General features: G+C 38.0%; 1 protein-coding gene across 3 annotated transcripts in view; it reads right to left on the bottom strand.

The window, feature by feature from the left end:
- Positions 1 to 10,862: 10,862 nt before the first annotated feature.
- The window catches only part of cngk (cyclic nucleotide-gated potassium channel), a 151,016-nt gene continuing 134,995 nt past the window's right edge, over positions 10,863 to 26,883 (bottom strand). For all 3 annotated transcript variants that reach the window (XM_079847067.1, XM_079847068.1, XM_079847069.1), the window contains 8 exons: positions 18,616 to 18,860; positions 16,514 to 16,585; positions 16,121 to 16,392; positions 15,482 to 15,603; positions 13,091 to 13,317; positions 12,796 to 12,953; positions 11,388 to 11,491; positions 10,863 to 11,262 (listed from right to left, as the gene is read on the bottom strand). In XM_079847067.1, coding sequence (XP_079703193.1) covers positions 10,976 to 11,262; positions 11,388 to 11,491; positions 12,796 to 12,953; positions 13,091 to 13,317; positions 15,482 to 15,603; positions 16,121 to 16,392; positions 16,514 to 16,585; positions 18,616 to 18,860 — 1,487 coding nt within the window. In that variant the 3' untranslated portion in view covers positions 10,863 to 10,975. The remainder of the gene's footprint in view (positions 11,263 to 11,387; positions 11,492 to 12,795; positions 12,954 to 13,090; positions 13,318 to 15,481; positions 15,604 to 16,120; positions 16,393 to 16,513; positions 16,586 to 18,615; positions 18,861 to 26,883) is intronic.

Genomic DNA, 26,883 nt, shown 5'->3' with positions numbered 1-26,883 from the left:
GGTGTGTTTGATCAGGGTTGGAGCTAAAAGGCTTGTTCGACTTCATGCAGCTCTGCGCAGACCGATCGGCGGCTGACTTGAAGCAGTGCATGCCGGTTAGAAATTTTGTCCGCCTTGATGCAGCGCCGACGCCACGTGACTCTGACGTGTGCCATCAAAGTACCGCGAGAGCGATTTGAGAGTAGCCGGAGAACTCAGCCAGCGCAGCTTCTCAAGAGCGGCTGCACTGGGCTGCATGAGGGCTGATGACGACACAGCTGTTCCATGATTGGCCGGATTCACCGCATGACAACGATCACTTGTGTTTCGTGTTTATTCGACCACCTTTAGTTCCTCTAAAGCTCACAAATCAGTTTTTTATAACAGTAAACACTCTTTTCATGTAGTTGCGATGTTATATTGTGTCATGTTTATCAAATTAAAATGGATTAAAAAACGTAGACTCCACTTCATTGATTAGTAGCTTATGTTGAACTTTATTCTTGTTTAAACAGACGCTGTATGAAGCAATACATAAAGTATTGAATGAAAATGTATGTCTCCGAAACATCTGTGTATTATTTGGCAAAAATGGCATTTATTTCACTTCAGCTGTGGTAAAGTATGCAAACACCACGTGAGCGGTCACTACGGGAACCAGAAAGTGTCCGACTTCACGTCTCCGTTTGCAGCTCCTCCCCGCCTGCACGCGGCTACTCTCGGCGATCGGTTACATCCAGCCGCAGCCCATGTCGAACACACCTAGTCTCTGCAGGACAGTGGCCCTCCAAAACCGAGTTTGAGAAACCCTGGTTTAGAAGGTGTGGGTCATTTGATATTTTCTTTGATTTGGTGACACTCTTGTTTTTTGTTTGTATTCTATTTAATTTATTGTTTTGTACCTTGTTAATACTGCAGGGTTTTTTTTTTTTTCAAATAAACTATACTCAGTACTGCATGTTATTCCATTTAATTGGTTGCAGGACTCCGAACCGGAAACAAATATTTAAACAGGAACAAAATTAGTATTGTGGCACTTGCGTCTGTCATTATATTATTAACATTTTCCCAAAATCAAGCTCAAATTGAACTTTGAGGTTTTTCACCAGTGAATGTTGAAGATTTGTGTTTTGTCAGTCATTAACGGCCGCATTTGAGGCAGTAAGATCAGCATTACTTTTACATTAACTTAACAGGTTACAAAGGTTATTGACAAAAGGTTTTTGTAGCTATGTGGGCACTCAGCTTTTCCTGTCATTTAATACATTTGTCCAAAATCTTGTGTTGTAAAAGATGAAGTGTTATAGCAAATAGCAATTCCTATATCTCACTTAAATGTTTCACAATCATCCCTCTATAACATCAAGCACATAACAAAGAGGAAAACTCAAAGGGGGTAAGAGTGCAAGTTTGAAATTTGGGACAAGGTACACCAAAAGCCACGGAACCATTGTAAATATTGAAGGAAACCCTGCTGACAAAGTACAGTTCATACAAAAGGTCAACATGGACCACTGAACACCACACATACACTCTAGGGCCAAAAAGCAGTCTTAACTACAAATCTTTGGCTTCTAATAGTTAATGAGTAGTTTAAAAAAATGATCTTGGTTAGTCTGAGTTTAATGTGACACCAAGGGTCTGTCCTAATACACACACTTGCGGTATGAGCCTCTTAAGAGCATGTGCATGCGGCATGAAGTAGCTGCACAATACTGTCCCAGAACTGAAAAGGTCAAGCTCAAAGCTCTTAATCTAAATCTATCTATTGAGCAAGTTCTGCAGTTTAGCAACAGTAGACTGTACTTTACGGCAATCACTGATCTAATTTTGCCCTTTTAGGGAGGAACGAAAGCGCACCGCTGTCAAGAAAATAAAATAACTAAAATCGCACAGCCCTAGTTTCTTGCTGTCGTTGCTATGTCTTCGCCCTCCGCAAAGACGTTGCAAATGTATAGTCCTTTTCAGACACCTGGTAGGACAGCCAATTGTCTCTCGAGTTCTGTTTCATCTGATCGGCTCTTCTGATCGGCCTTTATAGAGACCAACGATCAAACTATATAAAGCTATTATCAGCTGATAACGATCAGCACCCAATCAATCACAGCATCATTCCTTCTGGCCATAGGGAGGAGTTGAGATGATATTGCCCTACACTGCACTGGATAATAAGCTTACCCCTAGTCAAACAGCTGGTTCTATGGGTGCTTTAGATGAGCTCCTCAAAGTGCACTTTGTTTTTAACAATCCCTTGACAACACTCTCATCAAGTTCTACACTTTCCTGCAGACCACTGTTTATAATATAGGTGATGGAAAAACAAAAGACTCTCCAAAAGTGAAAGAACTTTTTAAAAGAAATACAATTTTTTTTCTGCGTTAGATGTGAAGGGTTGCATACAGATTGTAGAAAAAAGGTACAGAATTCAGTTTGGTTCTTCTCCACCACGATACAACAGGGCACTACTCACGGCGGTGCATCCCGAGCAGGCTCTGGTTATGGAACAAGAAGTAAAATCTCTATTAGCAAAGGAAGCTATAGAATGGTTCCTATACCCAACAGAGAGTCCGGGTTCAACAGCCGGTACTTCATTGTTCCCAAGAAGGATGAGGAGGTTGCGTCCTATATTACATCTTCGTTGTCTGAATCGTTCAGTGAAGAAGCTCAAGTTCAAAATGCTGACTTTGAGGCAGATTGTGACTCAAAATGATCCGAGGACTGGTTTGTCAGGATGGATCTAAAGGACGCATACTTCCATGTCTTCATCGTTCCACAACACAGGAAGTTCACAAGGTTTGCTTTTGGGGGCGAAGCATAACAGTATCGGGTTCTTCCGCTCGGCCTAGCTCTATCACCCCACACGTTCACGAAATGCATAGATGCAGCTCTAGCAACACTCAGACTGCAAGGAATTAGCATTTTGAAATACATAGACGACTGGCTTAATTTAGCAGAGTCGGAGCAGTTAGCGGTTCGGCATCGAGATGTCATTCTCACCCACGTGCAAAAGTTGGGGTTGAGATTGAATGCCAAGAAGAGTGTGCTTTCTCCAGTTCAGAGGACCACTTTTCTTGGTGTGGTGTGTGATTCAGTTACAATGCGAGCTGTCCTATTGCCTGCTCGTGTTGTTGCTACCCTCACTGTCGTAAAAGAGATAAAGCTAGGCCAGTCACTCACTGTGAAACAGTTTCGGAGACTGTTAGGTATGATGGCAGCTGCGTCCAACATGACAACTTTTGACCTGCTGTACATGAGGCCCTTGCAGTAGTGGCTCAAGACCAAGGGGTTTTCCCCAAGGGGGAACCCACTTCATTTGATCAAGGTCACACGCAGATGTCTTTGCACCTTGTTTATATGGAGGAAGCCTTGGTTCTTGACCCAGGGTCCTGTGTTAGGAGCTCATTGTCATTGAGTCACTCTCACAAGTGGTAATGGAAGGCCGCTCAGCTCAGGGTCTGTGGAGGAGTCATCATCTTTTTTGGCACATGTATACATTTCCTTGAGATGATGGCTGTTTTCATGGCTTTGAAGCACTTCCTCCCAGACCTAGGAGGCCATCATGTGCTTGTCCGCACCAAGCGTGCCGCACAAGCCCTGAAAAGTGAAGCCAAAACGTCTCGATCGCCCCCCGGTGACTGGTCCTAGTATAGGTCATAAGCCCCGCCTCCCCGTGTTATTCAACGGGACGTGAGACCAACTAAACAATTAAATACACTTCAAATATCTTTTTTCCAAAGGTGGTTTCTGTCATTTACTGTCGTTTTTATCACGCTAATGTAAGTTCAAGTGTCTGTTTCAAAAATAAGTTGGTTTTTAGTTAGTTACGTGATGCGGTGGTGTAACGTCATGATTGACAGCTGTGATTGACAGGTTCTCTGAGCGAAGTAGTCACTGAAGCACCAACGGACATTTTTTTCGGGATCTTCGGAGGACTGAGGAGATTGTATTTACTTTATTTTAACAAGCCTCTTGTCGTACTGCAATCAATTTTTAAAAAAGTGTGCAGAATGCACTTTCCCTGCGAGAGTGAGGGCGGAGCGTTGATTTCGCGGCTTTACTTCCTGCTCACTACTGCACATGTCTGGTCCCGAGATCGCTACTGCGCAGACTCAAGTTCCAATATGTCAGCGCCATATCGGGACACTGGCGGCATCAGTTCTCATCAATGGAAGAGAGCGAAGGGGCGTCGTCCATCTTTTTTTACAGTCCATGCAAGGAAGTATCAGCAAAAGATTAATTGATTTCTAGCCCTTGCATTAGCTTTACTACTAGATATATTTATGGAGATGAAAAATAATAAGGCGCCCTGTACAGCTATGATCAGCTGTTCGGCCGAGCATTCAATGTTGTTATGCTGCAAGCTGATCAGTTGGTTCGTTGCTGCCGCGCTCTATCACTCACACACCATAAAGAGCAAATTGTTTTTTAATGTTTCAATTTCGTGATTAAAGTGACATAATTTGGAAGCGGATAATTTCTTCACAAACAGCTCATTATGACTCAATGTTAGAATGCTGCACCTACACTCGATAGTGATCAGCGCAACGCAGACCACTGCATTGACAGCGAGAAACATATGATCTGTCTTCGGCCAGGGCTCAGCGGAAGACAGAAAATGCCGGTCCAGCGCTGATTGAGGAATTAAATTCGAAAATAAAAGACAGTTTGACATCTTTTTTCTCGCATCTGTGAATTTATTTTTTAATAATTTGTTCTGAGATGAAGCAAATATATTTGTGCGGGAATTTCTCGCACTATAAAAGCTAACCTTGCGGGAATGGTCTAAATTATGCGCAATCCCCACATTCCTGCACCGAAATTCAAGCCCTGAAATGGCAGCGGGATGTGTAACTCTAGCATATGGCGCATATGTCATATAAAGTTAGCCAAGGCCAAACAGCGTTATCCATGTTGTTGCGATTGCATCGCTAGAGTAAGCTAATAGTGAAACTGATAGCGTTTTTCATTTAATTACAATATGAGGACTGACGGTAGGCAATAAAAATCAGCGTTTCTGTGTAGGCGATGACAACCATCTTGACAGCAGCAATCAAAGCATCGCTAATTACGGTAGACCTTAATTTGAGATAGTAAATCTGTTCCTAATCAAAGGGAACACTCAACCACAGAACAGCTGGGTGAGTTTTGTATTGGCTTATTGGATACAGTAAATGAAGACTGTCAACTTCTTTTCAATAGGCTACTATTTCATCACCCAAAACACTCCCACTCTCTGCTGTATATTCTGTTTTGTGGTGCTTAATTTAACCCCTTGTTTGGGTCTTAAATATAGACACCTTCTACCTTATTTTGTTTATTCTCAGGTTAGGTAAAGTCAGTCGAATTCGTTCTAAACAATAAGTACATAAATTTCCATACTTACAATTCAGTCAAAAGACTGCTCCGTGGTTTAGTTCAGCTCAATCTTTTGTAAAACAGAGACTTAAGGCAGGCAAGCTTCTTAATTTCAATTAAATGTAATTTTTATTAAATACAGGTTAACTAGTTTACATAAAAGGTACTAATATATGAAATAAAAATAAAAGTAAATCAAAACTAAATAATTTACAAGCTTTCATCTTCATGAGGCGCAATGGCAAGGCATCTAACACCGGAGAGGCCGTCCTTGGTGAAACAGCGTCTAACTTTGACATTCTTTACAATACTTTTTATAGTCCACACGCCCTCCGCACAGATTCAGTCCTTTACAGACAATCTGTCCAATCCGAAGTGTTGAACTGTCCTCCGTTCTGGAAACCCCCTTGTAACTCCATATCTAAAGCTCTTTCCTTTGTTCTCCTTTGTTTGCTGCTCTGGACCCTCTGCCTTTCTCCTGCGTCTCATGCTCCTCATCAGGGTAATGCTTGCCATTTCTACTTTGCTAAGTTACATGCTTTTCACTACTTAATGTTACTTCTATCTATTGATTAAATGCTTAAACATGAGTACATTATTGTCGTTTCTTGCATGCATTATTACAATAAAAAGTTTATTACAAAAACAAGTTGCAGTGTCTCTCTGAACACAACAGTTCAATAATAAAGACCTTTACAAAACCATCTCCATTGTCTTTCTTAATAAAACAATTTCACAATAAAGGCTTTTACCAAACAAGTTACAGTGTCTTTTCTTATATAACACTCTATTTTACTAGGTTATAAATGTGGTTAATAACATACATACTTTATATATGAAGGTCACCGATTAATACAGAATAAATTGCATATATATTTCACTTCTAAAACTACAATGGTGATTAATATCATATCAGCCCATATATATGAGGCGTTCTAATAGAATAAATTGCATGTTTACTTAACAATTCATAACCAATTTCAAAACCAACAACCAAGCCACATAAACAATGCAATTGGCACTAGTCTACATTGCAGACATGTCTCTTAATGCACATAACTTTTCACCTTTTTGCACAATCTTGAAAAAAGTACTATTGTTGAAATTCTCAGATCAAGCAAACTTCAACGCACCCTTATCCACTACCTGCTAACGTTAGTGAACCGCACCCGAGCAAGCACACTTCGCAGTTCCTCCGGAAATGCACTTTTCTAGTTAATACAAAAAGTATTCTCGTCGCTTGATAAACTTAAGGTTGAGCCACTGTAGTGACTTGGACTTTGAGTCTTTACTAACTTTTCTGGGATGGCAGATATCGATTACATAGATGCCCATGAAGGAGTGAGCCAGCTCTCAGATTTCATCAAAAATATCTTAATTTGTGTTCCGAAGATGAACGAAAGTCTTACAGGGTTGGAACAACATGAGGGTGAGTAATTACTGACAGAATTTTCATTTTTGGGTGAACTAACCCTTTAAATAAACCTTAGATGTCCTGTTGCTGAGTCTGACTCTGTCCTCTTTTCATTCTCAACTTTTTTCCACAACTAAATTCTGCCTAAAAATAAGCAAAAACCCATTAAGTATCTAAATTACACAGAGTTGCATGTAGCTATGGTGTTAGTTAACGTTCTCACATTTTAATGTTTACCACACCATAGCTTTTTTGGAAAAAGATTATTGTGCCTTTAGTCTTTCAAACAACAGATAAAGTAATATTTATCTATTTTATTTTTATGTAGTGGTGTGCATTGCCGCTGAATAACACTGACAAGTCATCTCTATTCAGTAGTCTGCCGAAGTTACGTTAGCTAATCTAACATTACTGGCGACATACAATAGCTTGATCAGTTACACATGAAAGTAATCAAACTAACATAGGTTGCAATATTTAAAAATATATACTGTAATTGAGTGTGTATATACCATAAACAGTGACGTGTCGAGGTGTCTCTCTTTCCTACTGTTTGAAAAACGCGGACCTGTGATTCCTCTTTGCGAATCGCAAATCAAGCAGTGATTGACAGTGCTCTGATCCAATGGCGTTGAGTATTGTCAGGTTGACAGTAAATCTAGCCCAATGATGTTGGAGGTGGCACCAAGGGGGGGGCCAATCATATTCCAGGGGGGGCCGGTGCCACCCTGTGCCACCCCTCTAGACACGCCCCTGCATTTATGGTCATACAGACTTAAGAAATATGAAAAAATAAACTGTTAAATGTCTTCTTTTTTATGCGTCCACTAACAATCGAAATAAAACATTGTGCTTTTGTAAATTAAAGAAAATAAACAGGGTGTGCTTTCTGCCTCTCTGTCTTCGTGAACTTTTTTTCTGGAGCACATCTATAAACTTAACCAAAACTCAGCGAATACTAGTCACACAGGCAAGAGCATTTAATCTAATTCAAAACGAAAACAAATATTCTCTGTAAATGTAATCTGTATGAAAAGAGAGAGATGTCAGTCGTTCTCATGGCAACTCATTATCTGCTAATGTGACACGCCCACGATGAACGCGCGCTATTCAAATGCAAATGGTCTGAGGCGATCCATGCAAAGCTGTCAACGCCCACATCAACTCGATAAAACACATCAAGTTTAATCAGATTCATGTACTTTACGTCGTCCTGCGATGCTGTGAGGAATATTAATAGCGTAATAGTTATAATAATCCTGGAAAAATTTACCTCAAAAGTGCTGGTTTTGGTTTAATTTCGAGAAGCAACGGACCCAGCTGAGGATTGTGAATAGTACGTTTTTTTATTCTTAAGTGCTTTGTTCTAATCGCAATATAGTGTATGTAAACTGCAAAACGCGTGTCTATGTGTGAATGAACGGCACAGATGCGCCTGTTGTTCACATTGATTTACATGTGAAAACTATTTAATAAAATAGCAAAAAATATATTTACTAGGTAGATGTAAACAAAATCATAACAGGCCAATATAAGCCTTCTCAGTAAATTATTTATTATTGTGTTTTATTAGTGACAAATTTGGGGAGAGGATAAATATTCCAAAACTTTCTGAAAATACAGTATGAGAATTAACTGCACAATTACAAGAAATGTTTACTTTGGATATTACACAATTTGCATGCATACAGAATTTGTGGCAAAAGACACATTTTTTCAAGATGTTTCCAACTCTAATTTTGAACCAATTCTGTAGAATGGCCCATATAGCCTATTTGAACAGGATTTGTTTCCAGGTATGACTGTGTACCATAGACTGTAAAAAAAGATGGACGACACCCCTTCGCTTTCTTCCATTGGTGAGAAGTTAAGCCGCCATTGTCCCGAAATGGCGCTAACATCTCGGGACTAGACCTGCACAGTAGTGAGCAGGAAGTAAAGCCGCGAAATCAAGGCCCCACCCTCACTCTGGTAGAATCAAGCGCAAGTACACACCCCTGCACTTAAGTGGCCTCTGTCTGCTCCGTTCTGCTCCAATTTTGATGTCTGCTGATTGCAGTACCTTGTTAAAATAAGGTTTTACAATTAAACAACTATCACAATTTGGTGGATAGCTAAATCAACTTCATATTTAGCTCATTAAGTCTGTTTTAGCATCCTGTAATTTATTGTTAACATGCATTCAATATGTTAGCAATTAGTTATTAATGCAACACACCTCTGCTTTCTCATGCAGAAGCAATAGTATATTTGAATGGATTGTAAGTCATTGTCCTTATTTTAGACATAAAAATGGCATCAAGAGACCCAACATCCTCCTAACGGGTATCATTCATCTCCACAGAGGCCAAGAGTAAGTAAAAATGACGTGGAAATATCTAGAAATAAAATCTTGTATTGTGATTTCACCATGAGATTTTTAATAATTTGAGAATGATCTAAATCCAGTTAAAATAATTATATTTGGTAAAATATGGAAAAATTTAATATAATTTAAGTTACATTTAATATTACACCAGATCCTTTTTTTAAAGGTAATGTTGTTTTCTTTTTGTTTTACAATCAACAGGACCCAAAATATACATTATTGGGGACAGCTATTCGCCGTGGGGAAAAACATGCGAAGGAAACCATCGGGACCAACCTTGGTCTGAATGCCCAAGTCCGGTGGTTTGGCATGGTTTGGAGAAATCTCCTCTCCTTCTTCCATCAGTGCCTTCGTGCCAGATGTCCTGTTGGCCCACTGTGGCGACAGTGACCTTGGGACCATCAAAAGCGTGAAGCTTGTCGCAGGGATCAAGCAGGACTTGCAAAACCTCCATCCGCAGTTCCCTCAGATGAAAATCATTTTCTCTGCCATCACCCAGAGATGCTGGTGGAGGTCTTCCCACCCCAAGAAGATTGACAAAGCCCGGCACTTTGTTAACAGTGTATTGTCTTCCTTTGTTTGTACTCTTGGTGGAAAGATTGTACATCATCCTCAGATAAAGCAGAGATGACAATTTTTGCATGATGGAGTTCATTTCACCCCTCTGGGAAATTATACGTTTTTAAAAAAATATTGCCCGGTGTCTGAAAGACCAAATCCAGTAGGGTGAGGCTGGATTTGGATTTCCCACCAAAAGTTTGGGTATCAAAAGTAGTCCAGGATTTTTATACTTTATGTGATGATTAATGTGCACTCTTTTGTTAATGTACAAAGGGTAGCCATCACACTGTTCTGTCATAGCTCTTCCTCTTCCTCTAAACCCCTTGCTTTTCCCCAGCCATTCCACCTGATTCTTCCTAATTTTTTCCCCATGGTGAATGCAGTTAGGAGTTTGTATGTGGTTGTTTCTTATTAATCTGAAATGTAGCAAATTAATTTTCAATTCATTCAGGTACAATTACCAAACATATCTCAAGGTCTTTTTGTCTTTGTACAAGTGCAGATTGGTCAAGTGTTCAATAAATGTTTTTGTTGAGAAATTTTGTCTATCTTAAGTAATTATTTGTGTTACATTTTATCTTTCAAATAGAGGTTAAAAACAAGCACATAATCGGCCATAATCGGTTTGAAAAAACCCATATCGGTCGACCTCTACTCTTATTTAATGGTTCTGGATTGTGGACAGAGAGTGGCTCTCTGCAGCACAGTTCTGATCACGTCATCGCTGCCTGATTCGCTTTGAGTTATGACAATACATTTATATTTAATATGTAGTTATGAATAGCACTGAACACTAATTATGCAAAGAAAATACTGGTATATTCATTTACTGTAAATAGCATTAAATGCTTTTTGCACTTAGCCTTAAAAATAGAGCCTCTTCATTTATAATTGAATAATTGTTTTCCTCTTCAAATCCTTTCATATAAAATAATTAAATATATGTATGTTCATAGAGTAATACACTGGAGGATAAATTGTCAGCACAAAGTAATGATATGCAAGTTTGAAGATTTTTATTTCATTTGGAAATTTAGTTATTTATATATCAGACTAATAGAACATGACAAATGAACAGTATCGCTTTTATCAGCAGCACCACTATATACATTAATATTACATTACAAAATCTATTATAGTAAATTAACAAAATATCCTAAAATAATATGAACTTAACAGTAACACTTAACAATATACCTACCACACAGCTATCTGTCTGATCAACAAACTACTATCAGTAGTTACTGATAACTACTATACTACTATCACAGTAAAGAAGCTTGACAAGTATACTACGGCTATAGAATATCAGATGCTTTCTGTAGCACATGGCTCACAGCAACGGGATATAAGAGACCTAGACTGTCTAAGGAGTTTTTGGAGAGTAGGGCAATATCCACATAGTTTGAGGCTACGGCAGTGTCACGGTGTTTACGTTCCAGTAAAGAGTGATCACCAAAAGCTGCACCAGCAGAGAGACGCTGAAAAACGCTTTTACCTCTTGTGTCCTGGGACAGATCAACCTTGCCAATTATGATCACATACATTCCAGTGCTGATGTCTCCCTTTCTGTAAATATGTTCCCCTTAAAAAACAAAGAAAAAAAAAATCAATATGCAACAATGGTTCTTTAGTTATGTTGTAAAGCTGTAAGCTTGAGGCAAATATCTCTTCCAGTTATAGACAATCAAAGATTTATCAAATGATTACCAGCAGGGAAACATCGGAAGGTAATTTTGGTGGAAAGTTCCCTCAGGACAGTTTCTGTGAACTGGGAGAATAACTGATGCCTCTTGAAATGCTGTATGCAGATTCTAAATCGGAAAAAAAGTAATAATAATGACCAAATTCGTATGGCAGATACGATCATAGGCGTCGATATATTGTGCACCCCAATTATTTTCTTCTTAATGTCTGTTGGCAATGGTATGTTCTGATCACCTCAGAAAATAATCTCATCTCTCATTCTGTAAAAAACAAATGTTGCCCAAAAAAACTAGTTAGGCCGTGTGTACAGTGACGCAACACCAACAAATTGGATTAGTTTCATTCATACTTCAGAGGTGCACGCTAAGGGAGCATCCCCGAAGAGACAATAATCGTTTTACAACGTTTTACAATGCGAGTTCCCTAACGAAAGGGAACAGCTGGTTCCAAAGTAAAGTTGAGAATGAACTCAAAATGAACAAAAACACTTGTTTATAATCCTAGAGGAAGATAGATTAGTACGACACAGAGAAAACAAATTTTGAACAATGTTTTCAAAAGTTTTAAGCATTTTTGCAAAAAACTTATATCTCTGGAACACTAGTTGGCACTGTGTTCAAACTTCTCAGGTACCTGTCAATGATCCATAACAAATTCTGTCAAATTGTTAAAAAGAAATCACAATTTATGACAAGATTCAAAATGGCACGTGGTTAATCCGATCCTGGATAAATCAGTATCTACGAATTCAGCACAACACCAAGATCATGATTTTGTGACAAAATGCTGTTCCCACATTTGGCATGTTCTCTCGGATCATGGTTTCGATAAAGTGTACCAATATTCATATCGATTGATCAAAGTTTGTCTAAGATACAGCCACTGAACCAATTTTGGGTCCGCATTGTTAAGTTTATGATATCATAAATTTTGAACCAGGACGAATAAAAAAAATTGTTTAATCATGTCTGTGTGGCTTGGTCCAAAGATCATCTGAGCCACAAAAATTTAAAGGAGGAGTGGCGAGGGTGGAGTCTTAATGTAAGATGTTGAATGTGATCAGCATGATGAGAGGAATCAGGTATACTAGGGTATACTATCATTTTTCCAGAACAAGCGGTTCAAAAGTAAATTTTTGAATTGGTGGTGGCGCTATAGAGTTGGTAGAGACTCCAAAATGGGCCAAATCACTAATCATTACAATCTCTACAATTGTGCCAATTTAATAATTTTCTCATGTTCAGGTTATAGGGCTGTTATAGACTCCTATTCGGGAAGAAGCATAGCAAGCGAAGCATCTCAACTGGAAAAAAATAAAAATAAATGCTGCGCTGCCTAATCGCTCTCAAGCACGGAGTTAGGTATTTTCAGGTGTCTAAAAACGCTTTGGTGGACACCCGGCCTTGTTTACCTTGACACAATCTCCATTTTCAAAGAGATGGGGATGCCTTGGAACAAAACCTCTGCGCATGTCCCTCTAGTGCGGTTCCACCGATAATTGTCGAACTGTATCACCCGATTTTGTAATGCAGATGGGATTCTCTCCTGTATCATGAACCCCTGAATAGTCTGGAACAGATAACAAGGTTATCCGGAAATAAATCATGACTAGAGTAAAAATTACTTGCAAATTATCAAACACTTTACAATGTCATACACACTGTATTTGAGACTGTTGTTCTTCAAGATGTAATGTTAACAATTACCTGCAGTTTTTCCTCAAAGGCTTCCTGCCGTGTTCTCTTGTTTGTTTGTGTAGCGATGAGAAGTCCAATTTTATAAACCACTTGAACTTTAGACAAAATCATTAGCATAACCAATGCCGTCACTTCTCCCAAGTTTGTTGGCTTTATATCACCATATCCTGTTGTTGTGTAAATTTGTAATAACCAGTACGTTGCATATCTATACATTTCAGTGAAGTCATAGATCTCTGCAAAGGAGAGAAAAAAAATTAGCCCTGCTGAAAAATCAAACATAAACCAGCATGAATTCCATGTTGGTCCAGCTGGTTTGAGCTGGTATTGTGCTGGTCTAGCTGGTGGACCATAGTGATGGGAAGTCCGATCCTTTTCAGTAAACTGGTTCTTTTGGACAGTTCATTTCAATGAAGCGATTCAATAAAACAATTCAACAGTTTATGTAATGACGCAATGATATCACATATACGCAGTGATATTACATATATGCAATGCTATCATTAAAGCACCCAGGGTTTTTCCTGAATTTAAAATATTTTGGCACCCGCCATTTTATCATTTAACATGTGGATATCTGCCGTTCTGCATAACCGCTGATAGCTGACTGCTTTAAAACGCTCCTGTGACTGTTTGTGTACGTGCTCTGTGAAGAGCGCCAAAGGTTTCTATTCACAACGTGTTGCAGCAGTGTTGAGCTTTGTAGCCAATCACAGACATATCTGTTGAACGTGTGAACGCAATGGCCAATCAGATGTGTTTGTTAGTCAGAATCCACTCAACACCACTGAGTTTGTTCAGCATGAGCTCTGTATAACCAACAACGTATAAACACAATGTCAATAAAAGATGTAAACAGCTTGACTGATTATAACAGGAGTTGTGTGCCTCGCATTGTAATTTACAGCTTCAGTGATTATAATGGCAGCGATCTTTGCTCTCTGTCGGTATGTAATATACAGACTGCTAACTACACATTGCAAAGTTTCTGGATTGTATTTAAATGCGCGATTCAAACCAAATGACAGTGATAACCTTAGCAATGGACGGAACAAAACAAACTGATACTGTACGGCAAATGATCTACTTTGTTGTTCATTTTATAACTAACTTCAAATCAAATCTTTTTTACACACAAATTTACAGATTTTTAAATGTAAAATAGTTGAAAGCACTTTGTTTTATGATCTGTCCTGACATTAATAATTTTTTCTTTCATGAATAAATCGGATAAGTTAATTTTATATTTTTTTTGTTTGCATTTATCCTGGATTTATTGTCAGTTAATGACAATAAATGTAATGCGTGTGCCAATTCCATAAATCTAAATCGATACACATTTTGTCTTCCAGTGCACAAAAAAAGTCATTTTATTTAGTCATTTTATTCACCTGTCTCTTGTTATTCAACTTATTAGTTCCCTTTGTTTGCTCATGCTTATAAGCCTTCAGTTCTCCCTTAGTGTTTGTCGGTTCTCGTTAATGATAGCGTCAATGTATACGTGTATTTCTCCTGAGTTAAGCCTGTTTCCTGAGTATTTGTTAATAAAGCCTTTCCTCCTTGAAGTATTCCTCGTCGTGCGAGTTTATATACATCCTGTTACTTGATACTTAGGAACCGTTTATATTTATGATGTTGATACCAGTTGCCTCAGTTCACACATGATCATTTTTTTCATCCTTTTATTTGTTTATTTTTTTACTGGTGCCTGCTTATGATTTTAGTCAAGGTTTTAATAATGTAATACCAAATTTAGTTTATTTTAATTCTGCAAAAGCTAGTAAGATAAGACTGAAATAAAACAAATGGACGTTTTGAAAGTTATGGTATATTACGTCATTTCAAAAGATCAAGGGGATTTTGATATCTCATGCTCTGACTCCTTTAAAGGTGAACTAAGTAACTTTTTTACCTTGACCGAACAGCTTTGAGTCATTGGAATAGTTATATGACTTTTTTCGGGTTGAATGGTTGTCGGCTCGCACCCCCCAAGCGCCTGTGAGCCGAAAAACCACCCTTGCAACTTTGGGCCGGCGGGCTGCCAGCCTCAGCGTCAGGAAGTATTGCGTGATATCAGGTCTCGCGATGTAACGAAATGCTTTACGGCAAAAAAAAAATCTGCTAAAATTCTGTCATTATTGCGCTCCCTCACACTGTTCGAACCCGAATGAAGAAAACATTTTAAAGAATGTCCCATCTGCTTTGATGTCGTTGATCTACTAGCTTCTGGTATCTGAGAGTCGCCAACAAGTTTTTCGACAGTGTTGTCAAATATCTATTCCGAAGCTGTAGGGGGATCTCTATAGAGAAACCTGCGAGCAAAAAGCGAGAATACAGCGAAGAAATTCCCGAAACTGCATAGCCCTGCTTTAAATTGTCCTATGTTTTTTATTTCCTCACCTGTTTCGGCAATCCATGACATTATTCCATGACTTTCAACAAATGAAATGCAGAGCACTGCCGCACAGTGGACAAAGAGGATTGAGTGTACAAAGTACTTGATCAACCTAATGGTCAGAACACTGAAAACACAAAAAACGAGGAAAAATACAAATGGACATTGTTTTGCAAATGAAAAAACGAGACATACAATAATATAATATATATTTTAAAAACATAATATTGGTCACACATTATATCGGGTGTCTTTAACTACTATGCACTTACATAAAAAAAAAATATATATATATTTAGGTGCAATGTAATTATTGTGTTGATGTTGTTTTGTGAAACACTTGTGCTGCTATTGAGGTGGGATACGAGTTGGATAAGGGACAGGTTTGGTGGTATGGTTAGGTTTAAGGGTGAGTTAAAGTGTGAGGGAAGGTCAACAGTGTAATTACAGATGTAATTACAACAATTAATTAAAATTAATTAGTTTTTTTTTTTTAAATATCAGTACAATGTAAAAACATGTCTGTACTAGTTTGTTTAAATGTTAGTACACAGTAGTTAAAGTTGGACCAATGGATTTTAGGGACATGCAAGGAATATTAAATGTTAATCATGTTAATGGACAAGTATCACTAAAAGACATACTTGGATGTTACTGATTGTTCTTCTTTCCACATAAACACTAATAGTGAAATAATGCGTGGCAAGTGACCAATCCGGACATAAATAATCATAGGCAGAAAATTGGCTGGATCCTTTTCCATTTGGTGTACAACTAGAAGGCCATATGGAAACGAACAGATCATATCAAAGATATATCCGAATTTGCTCGTCATGTAATTACGGGACGTTGATTTGTAATCTGAAATATCTGTTCCACCGTCATCATAATAAGAAAAGTGAAACTTCAGGAAGATCTGGAAAAAAAAGTGGGAAGAATTAAGTTTATTAAGGTCTACATCCTTAGCTATAATGCAGTTTTTTTTTGTTAATTTGGGGAATAATCTTGAGTTAAATCTGTGATAATCTTTGTCTTACCTCACATATCTGAACGAACTCAACAATCTTTGTGAGCAATAACAAATACCAGTTCACATCAAACACAGCGGGCTGAGAGAGAGAGAGAGAGAGAGAGAGAGAGAGAGAGAGAGAGAGAGAGAGAGAGAGAGAGAGAGAGAGAGAGAGAGAGAGAGAGAGCAGAGGAAAGCCATTTTATATTTAGTTTTTGTGCCAGTACTTAATGTTTAACTAAGAGAATCCTTTAGAGCAGGGGTGTCAAACTCAGTTCCTGGAGGGCCACAGCCCTGCAGAGTTTAGCTTCAACCCTAATTAAACACACCTGATCCAGCTAATCAAGGTCTTCAGGATTACTAGAAACTTCCTGGCAGGTGTTTTTGGAGCTGGTTGGAGCTAAACTCTGCAGGACAGTGGCCCTCCAGGAACTGAGTTTGACACCCCTGCTTTAGAGTAAGGGATTCTGTAACAGACAGCCTAACTGTCTTACATAATGTACTTGAAATAAACCTAAATTCAAAAAAGCTTGAAGAGTTTTGAATAAGGTTTCTTCTTTTAGTTTAAAGGGTTAGATCACCCAAAAATTCTGTCATTAATTACTCACCTTTATGTTGTTCCAAACCCACAAGACTTTTGTGTTTCTCGGAACACAAATAAAGATCTTTTTGATGAAATCTGAGATGTTTTCAAAATAATAATCTCCATGAGAGCACCACGGCGCATGTCTGTTTTGTTTACACAAAAGCAGGCGTTGTTGCGTAAACACGCGTTGGAGATTAATATTTTGTAAAGAAAGTTTTTTTGTGCAAACAACGCACCCCGTCACTTCATAAAATTGAGTTTAAGCCACTGGAGTCACATGGATTACTTTAAGTTGCATTGGCTATCAATAATGGGACAGAAAGCTATCAGATTTCATCAAAAAGATTTGAATTTGTGTTCAGAGGATAAACAAAAGTCTTACGGGTTTGGAACGACACAAGGGTGAGAAATTAGTGATGGAATTTTCATTTGTGGGTGAACTAACCCTTTAAGTCTATAGGATTTATTTCACCAGTTTCAGCCACCATCAATGAACCATTAAAGCTCAAGTAGGAATGATTTTGATTGGCTGTCGATGTTTATATCATTCATCAGCTGGGAAAAACAAAAAACAATTCTGAATGTGATTCCAATGATATTGTTCCTGTTTTGTCATAGTTATAAAGCTTAGAAATCACTCTAATAGCTGAGTCCACTCCACAACACAACTATGTTCATAGTTTATCTCGTGAGAAGTCATTCCAGCAATCATGGCAACAGATGTTGGTAGGTTTACGCAATAGCCACAATAGCCATTATTTTTAATAGAAGGAGGAGACATAGGTGTGTGATCCAAGCATTAATGGCAAGGAAAGCCCTTTATTCTTGGGAGCGGCACATATGAGGTGTTTCTCCCTCCTATCTGCTTCAACGTCTTGATAAATTGTGGCATTTCTTTGTTGTTTAGAATCCCTTATTCCTGTGAAACTTTTGTTTTTTATGAGTTTAATAAAAAAACTCGTCTTCTGTTCAAACATACCACGTCATCTTTAAATAATGATCGACTTTTACGTACGCCAGGTGACCTTAAAAAAAAAAAAAAAAAAAATTCCATTTCCAATATTCCTTTTTCGAATTGCCTGAAAAACCTCCACTGTATGTCATATATAGTGGCCCCAATAGGTAGTTTGACACTTAAAGGGTTACTTCACCGCTGGCAAAATGGGCTTTCAATATAACTAGCTAGCCTATACAGTAGAAAGACGAAAACATTTGAAATCGGTGCTACCTGACTAGAGAAAACAGAGAAAAAAGGATGTTTTGCCAAATAGGCAGGAAAAGTCAGTTCTGCCCAACCTCCCTGAAGCAAAACATATTCGCATTCAGGTAAGAAAGCTGTTTTGCTCACAAATAAACATGAATTTTAAGGCCCAGGTAACATTGACAACGAGTAAACTTTGTTCATTTACATATACTGCCGACATTAAAAACACAAAGCGGGTTGAAAAACATCAAAGTTACACTTTGTCACATTTTAAAATGTATCAAATTCATTGCATTGCCTCTAACTAAGAGAACTGCTAAATTGCACAAAAGATACACACCATGAATGTTATTGCCCAGAAAAGAATTGTGATCAGCAGACAGGATGCGTACTGAAAGACCACTCGAAAACTGTTCTCAGGAGCAATGGTTTTGTTGTGTACTTTTCTTATGTTGATGAAAATCTTCAGGAAAAACCGGATGAGCATTGATGAGATTGATGCGCACAGTCTAATGACCAAAGGACGTGAACGGAGTTTAGCTCTGTGCTCTTTCTCAACCATGTTATCCCTATAGAATTTTGCACCTGTAAGAGACAAAAACATCATATTACATATTGTGTTCATCAGATGAAAATGCAGTCAAGAGAAAGGTGGGAGATTAATAATAATTGTAGGTGTGTTAACAGCACACTGTATAATTTTTCACGTTTATGATTTTGCCATCTGAGACCAATTTCAGGAATCATAAATATTTCTTTTATCTTCAATCTTTCAGCATGAAAAGTATATATATATTTTTTTTACAGAATGTTGTAGTTTTTTTTAAATTATGATTATTTTGTGCGCAGTTAAATAATTTATATGTCCTCGTAATCTTAAATAGAATACATTAACCTCCCCTTGAAACAGCATCTGTTCTCTTCATCACGTATGTCCCGGCGGAAGGTAGGAGTAAATATCCTCCACAACTGACTGCAAACTGGCATTCAGATCTGACTCAATTTAGTTAGAAATGGCCAACTTACTACAATCCAATTAATTCCCGAGGACGAAATTCAGTCTCGCCTTTTTTTTTTCTCATTCCAGAAGCCGTTTCACTTGGATATACATCACAATAGGGAAGAAAATTCTATCTCAACTTCTGTTTCATGCCGACTTCACATAACGCAGCAATTAATAACGTAGTGTGTTTGTTTAAGAGACAGACAGAGCCAGATAAACTATATGGACAATTTGGCACGTGCCTGCATAGCCTTTGCAGAACCTGCAAGAAGTTTATCCTTAAAAAAAAAAAAAGAAGAGGGATCCTAACATAATGCAATATTTCTTTTTTAATACTGGAATGTTACAGAAAAAGTCATTGCTCAACATCGGGTGCTTCTTGGTCTTTGTAAATAGTATTCTGCACTGATTAGAGCAAAGATATCGACCTTCTTCTTGTGTTTACTCAGAAATATTTACAATGGCACCATACAACCCATTCTCACTCCCAAGGCATCAACTACTGAAGCATGGTCAAGTTCCTTCCGATTCACAATTAAGACACTCAAGGCATCCCTAGGCGTCACGGTTTCAACAAACAGGGAACTCCATTGCTTTCAATGAGTATACTTTGGCATCATACACAGACACATTAGACATGAGAATGTTATCGCCATGATGAAATTATATATTGGGTTATAATTTTGCCAAAAAATTAATGGGTTGTGATTCTCAATTTAATCAGCCAGCATAATTTTATTTACATTTATTTGTTATTTACACAAATTTAAACATGTAACCCAACCCCAACAGGGCTCTACAGTGCGAGTATTTCACTCACATTAGCGCCTAAAAATAGTAATGTGCGAACTTGAAAAATAATTTACGAGCACAGAGCGCGAGTGACGGGCTGTTCTCAATACACTGAACAACAGCGCGATGAAGCGAAGCATACCATTGATTTCACATGGAAAGCAAGCAAGAGGACGGGGTCGCAATCTTTCACATGGAAAGCAAGGAAGAGGACGGGGTCGCAACTGCGCGATGTGAACATAACATGATAACGCGCTTAAATTTATTCAAATGAGAGCGACGATTCACAACCAATGAGCCAATCACTGAAATAGTGTGGGAATGTGTGGGAACTGCTGGATTTTAAGTGAGAGAGTCAAGTGACTCCTCCCAACAGTGCTAAAAATAAACATGTGAGAGCGTGTTATTGGCTATATGTCATGTTATAGCCAGATATGATGACGCTTCTGCAACATGCATCACGACAGATGAGCGATCTATTCATTAAGAAAATGCGCAAATTAAAGTTAAAGTCGTAGACGCTCAACACACAATCATATTCATTAATAGTAAAGAAACGAAATGATATTAGGCTACCAGTGCTGCTGTCGCTCTCTCCTATCGCTGATTTTGAAATGAGTTTATGATCAATAAAATGCAGCTCATATCTGGTGCTTTTGGTGACGTGAACTCTGCATAGGCCTACATTAAACCTGCATATAGCGCGGGAATAGAAGATCCGATTTATATCAGTTTTGCGAAAACACACTTATGTGACTAGGTGTAAATAGAATCGTTTTGATCAGTAAAAATGCATGAAGTGACCAGGTGTAAATAGGCCCCTACACCATAAAAAAAAGTCAAGTAAATACTTAGTGAGCTACATACGCAACACAGTATGAAGCCTATAGTCATTATCTCAAAAGACCAATCTATCATTATCATGACCAATCTATCATTATCTACCCCCCCCCCAAAAAAAAACAAGGAACTCCCACACACTATCAAAACTTGCAAATGAGTATCAAAATTTTATTAGCAACGTTTAGGTCTCACCAAAAGATCAAGTGCAGAAACTGAAGTTACGACCAAAACAGTCGACACTGAGGACCGGAAGACGACAAAAACTCATTTTTGAGGACAACTTAATGTAGCCTACTGCAAGTACAGCAAAGGAAAAAAGCAAGCGGGCATTTGTTTTGTTTTTAGCACTTTATACTTTATTGAGGTGCTCATTCTTTTTATATATTTTGAAGTAGGCTAAAAATAATTGCATAATTGCATATAGGGATTGTCAAAGTTTTTTTTTTTTATGACCGCCGCTAGCGTAGCTAGCGAAAGCGGTCATATAGGGATTGTCAAGGTTTTTTTTTTTTTTTTTTCGTCATCTACTGAATTTTTCGTCAACGATACCAGGGACACCGAAACACCGGGGAACATGAAATTTGGTGGGCATGTAGCCCCACTAGACTTTTACGCAAAAATTTCGTTTGGTCCCCGGGGGCCACTCCCCCCTCCGCACTGGGCCCCCCCAAACCCAAAAAATGCAGTTTTTCCTAAATAACTACCTGAACCGTGGCACCGAGGATGAAGAAATTTTTATGGTATGTTGGTCTTAAGGGCCCACATCAACCTAGCCCATAATCGATTGTCAAAGTTTTTTTTTTCTTTTTTTTTTTCTCGTCATCTACTGAATTTTTTCGTCAACGATACCAGGGACACCGAAACACCAGGGAACATGAAATTTGGTGGGCATGTAGCCCCCACTAGACTTTTACGGAAAAATTTCGTTTGGTCCCCGGGGGCCACTCCCCCCCCCGCGCTGGGCCCCCCCAAACCCAAAAAATGCAGTTTTTCCTAAATAACTACCTGAACCGTTGCACCGAGGATGAAGAAATTGTTATGGTATGTTGCTCTTAAGGGCCCACATCAACCTAGCCCATAATCACTCATTTGTGATTTGCGCCCCTCCCATAAAAAATGAAAATGCAATATTATTCTGCTTTAATCGCCCCTATCTTCAGTTGAGATGTTCAGAACTGCACCATATTTCATGTGTATGATTAACTTGACATCCTGGGGTATGCTAAGTTTCGTAGAATTTCATCCATGGGGGGGGGTATAAAATAAATTCATTTATGTGCACATTTAGTGACTGTACACTCTTTGGCCTGTAGATGGTGGTGTTGGGTTGCTGGTTTAGGATGATACTGTCACTAAGGTTGCCAACTGTCCCGAATTAGGCGGGACGTCCCGTATTTTGGGCCTAATTTATTTGTCCCGTGCGTGACCTCCCGTGTCCCGTTTTTTGACAAGCTGATAAACCACTGACTGATACAACAGCAACAGCAGCAGTGCTGACCACAACACTTGAGAATGATCACCGACACCTGTCATCATCCAATCACAGCTTTTTTTAATCACTGTTTTGAGACAAATCATTGTTTGATTTGCGAACATCCTCTGGCGTCTGGTCGCTTCCGCTTCAAGCCGGACTCGTCTCGCGCTAACGGTAATTTCCTTTCACTGTCCACGTTTTGATTTCGGCTAATCAATTTTGGCGAATGCAAACAACGTGATTATTGTTCATGAGTCTAACATCCAGCCACGCAAGAAAACATGTAATCTACCTGAGGGAATAATATGCTCAAAAAACATTTCTGATTATTATTAATGTTTTAAAGCTTTTAGAAAGTACATAGAAAGCTTTTGTAACATTATCTTAACTGTCACTTTTGATTAATGTAATGCATCCTTGCTGAATAAAAGTAGGCAATTACTTTCTTTATTTTTTTTCCCAAAAAATAATCTTACTAACCCCAAACTTTTGAACTGTAAGCCTAGTGTATAATGTTAAAAAAGCTTTCTATTTTAGATAAATGCTGTTATTTTGAACTATGGTTTGTTTGTAATGTGACTTTTTTCATGTATGACATTAAAATTATTTTTAGAATTAAATACATAAATAGGTTAAGCAATACAAATGTGTTTATGTCTGATAACCTTTTAAACACAAACTTAACTGCAGACACTGAAATGACGTACACTGTGTGATACAGTACAAATATTTAGAGTGTCCCTCGTTTTCCTATAAATAACCACGATTGTCCCGCATTTTCCTTTTCTGAAGTTGGCAACCCTAACTGTCACACACACACATGCAGGAATACAAACAAACGCAAGCATGCACACACACTGACATCCACATGCACAGACACACACCCATACACACACATACAAATCCACATGCACAGACACACACACACAAACACACACGCGCACACACATGTACGCACGCATACATACACGCACAGACACACACACACACAGACACACACATACACAAACACACACACATACACACACACACAGACAGACATGCACATACTACTACTTTTTTTAGGTATATACATAAACACGCAATACAGCCAAATTGCTCCACGTCATTTATTTTTCTGGAAAGCCAGTGCAGGCCTGAGCGGCGGTCATATTTTGTACCGCCATGCGGTACATCTAGTTATTAAACAGGTAGTTCACCCAAAATAGAAAATTCTGTCATTTATTACTCGCCATCATGTCGTTCCAAACCCGTAAGACTTTCACTCATCTTCGGAACACAAATGAAGAACTTTTTGATGAAATAGAGAGATTTCTTTCCCTCCATTGACAGCCTACACAACTACCACTTTGATGCTTTGAGAAAAGTTCATAAAAAGATCATAAAACTAATCCATATGAATTGAGCAGTTTAATCTTTTTTAAAAAACTTTTTTCACTGTGCTCCTATATTTCTTAGTGTGCTCCTAAATTTTTTAATTTAGGAGAACATGTACTCCTTGGGAAAAAAGTTAGCATAGAGCCCTGCCCACCCCCAACCTACCCATTTGTGTATTATATAATATAAAACACAGGATATAACAGGCAGATATGACTACATGCATAATCTATATAAAACAAAAAACAAATATTCCAAGTGTTCCCAGTCCAAGCGATTGATTAGAGTGAAGAACAGACTCAAAAGAGATCACCATCTCTGCCATCTGCCGTACATCCTATCTATGCACACATTCAAAAATTGCCGCCCTAAGAAGCGTTACGTCAGCTTTGATTGTGAGCAGAGCATTGGCTGTCGTGTGTCTCCTGACCGACTGCATCATGCTAAAGAGTTGGGTATATCTTTTGAATGAGATATGACTGCGTGCGTTCACGGAGGGGGGTTATTTTCAGCGATTAAAACATTAGGATCCACTCTGTTCTTCACATAAAGATATCATATGGCTTCAGAAGACTTGGAATGCAACATGAGTTATTTGTAATACGTTTATACTGTTTTTGGTCAGTTTTTGCAATAAATACCTGTGACTGTACTTCTGTGCTTTTATTTGCCTGTTACTTGTTTTATATTGTTGAGAAGTAAGTAGGTTTAGGGTAGGAGTGGGGTTAGTTGCTCCAAAATATAAAAGTATAAATATGTGCCCACACTGAGAAAACTGACATGATACACTTAACACAATTTAAAAAAAAGACATGCATATTAGCATATTTTATCGTCTTTTAAGCGATTCTTTTGCTCCTTTTGTTTGTTTTATATATTGGTACATTTTTAGAGACTCTATGATAAATTTCCATTACAGAATTGCCACAATTTTTCCAGTCCTTCAGGTTTCCAAGAAAAATTCCCTGATATTTTCAAGTTTTCCATCATAACGGAACCCTGTATATAACATGTGAAGTAAACCTCTGTTCTCTTTTATTATGCATATCAAGAACATAGTATTAAATTGTTTACCGTATTAACTAAATACACTAGTTGTTATCTTGGCATATTTTCCTTATCTGCAAAAATGAGTACACAAACAACTTGGCAAGCCAGTTGTTTGTGAGGCTCTATTTCATTCTTGGTGGGCATGTTATACATATTTCACATGTATAAGAGTCACATGTATAAGAGTTGTATTGTTGGTTGAGGTTATCTATAACAAATGATCCTAAAAATGAGATGTAAAGAAATGTTGGTGGTTTAAAAGCCATGTATTGTGTTCCTGTGGCCAGCTGCATAAACTGCTTAGACTAGTTTTACAAGTTAGTCATCTAATTTTTTTTCAAGATTTTTTTTTTTTTTTTTAAGTCAGTTACATAAAAAGGTAGATTGGTTTATTTTGAATCTGAAAAGTAAGACTGATTAGCCATAAGTTAACCCCCTGGGGTCGGCGCGATAGGCCCGTTTTTTTCCGTATGAGTGCAAAAAAAATAAATAAAAAAAATAATAATTTTTATCTTATATGCTTGTGTTATACATCAATCGATCCTGTTTAGTGTGTATTTTTTTTGTGTATGCTCATAATAAAAACAAAGTGTTGTGCTTTTCGCTAAATAAAGAAAAATAAACATGATGCGAGTTCTGCCTACTCTCCGTCAGTGAAGTCAATTCTGAAACGCGTCCGAAAATGAACTGTAACTCAGTTACAAAGCGAATACTCAGTCAAACAGGCATACAGACACACAGGCATGAAGCTTGAATTCTCTTCTTTTAAATGAAGTAATTTTTATAAAAAACAAATATTCACAGTTTATATAATATGTATGTAAAGAGAGAGATGTCAGTCGTTCTCATCTCAGCTAATTAAGTTTTAATGTGTTTTGTCAAAAATAAAGTCATCAACTAACTAATGAATCCTTTACTTTGAAATACGTATGATAAAATGTATACTTTAGTTTTGAAAGACGTTGACTAGTTTTGAAAAGATTATAAAGTATGTATGTGCATGCATATATATATGTGTGTGTGTATATATGAAGAGTTCAGATGCAAAAGCCTCTAAATGCCATCTGAAATTCTCTCCTAGAATGATCATTTTTATGAAGCTTGTATATTTAAGTTAGCTATAGGTGACACACCTGAATGAATGGCTCATTAAGTATGCAGGGACGTAGTCTCACCAGGTGTGAACTACTAAATATGCATGATGCTGTTGGAGCGTTTACGCCCCATCCGCATATTGGCTTTCCAAACTAAAAGTGTTTCACAAAACTAAAATCAATGTATCGTTTTATGTGAATGATTAGGCAGGATGATTTTCATATAATTTTGAAGAAAAAACTCTAGGCGATGACATCCATTAGTCAAAAGTCTTATTTAGTCCATGAGCCAGGGCCCCAAATTTGGTCCATCGGTATCAACGGGGCGGCAAATGCTATCATTGTTTTTTGGCAAGGTATACACCCCTAGTATTAGAAAAATCACGATAGCAGTGCAGCGGTGGTAGCGAAATCACTTTTTTGAGCTCATGAAGTTACTAACCCCCTAAAATAAATTCCGTTTTTGAAATCTGGTGTATATCTGGTTTAGGCTCATGCTAGGGATATTGTCAATATTCTATAATATGGTGCTTGGTATCGTTGGAAAGGGGACCTTTTAGGCTTTCATTTAAGCTCAGTACTGAATCTGTCTGACAAACACAGAGGTCACAAGACTTCTTTAAACCAGAAATAACACACATTTTTTCACAATTTCCGCCTAAACTGTATGCTTTCTTTTATCCCTGTGGCATGAAAGAAAACCATGGACACAAAACTCAACAACTTCAATACTCAAGGCACTCTGATGACTCAGAAAATGTATAATATACCCATATTATTTATTTGTGAGAGCCTTAAATTAGACTTGTGCAGCCAGCACAAGTCTTCAAAATAGAATAGAGCCAATAGAATGGACAAATAGAATACCCTATTAGTCCAGGGCCAAATGGCCTATTTATTCATGTACAGTTGTAATAAAAAGTAATTGTTTCAATACTGTAGTCAATGGTGTTGTAAACATAACACTTGTAAGTG

The sequence above is a fragment of the Squalius cephalus genome (genome assembly GCF_949319135.1).
Source record: "Squalius cephalus genome assembly, chromosome: 17".
In the NCBI taxonomy this organism is placed as follows: domain Eukaryota; kingdom Metazoa; phylum Chordata; class Actinopteri; order Cypriniformes; family Leuciscidae; genus Squalius; species Squalius cephalus.
The sequence above is the reverse complement of the archived record's forward strand: the minus strand, read 5'-3'. Positions and strand labels throughout refer to the sequence as shown.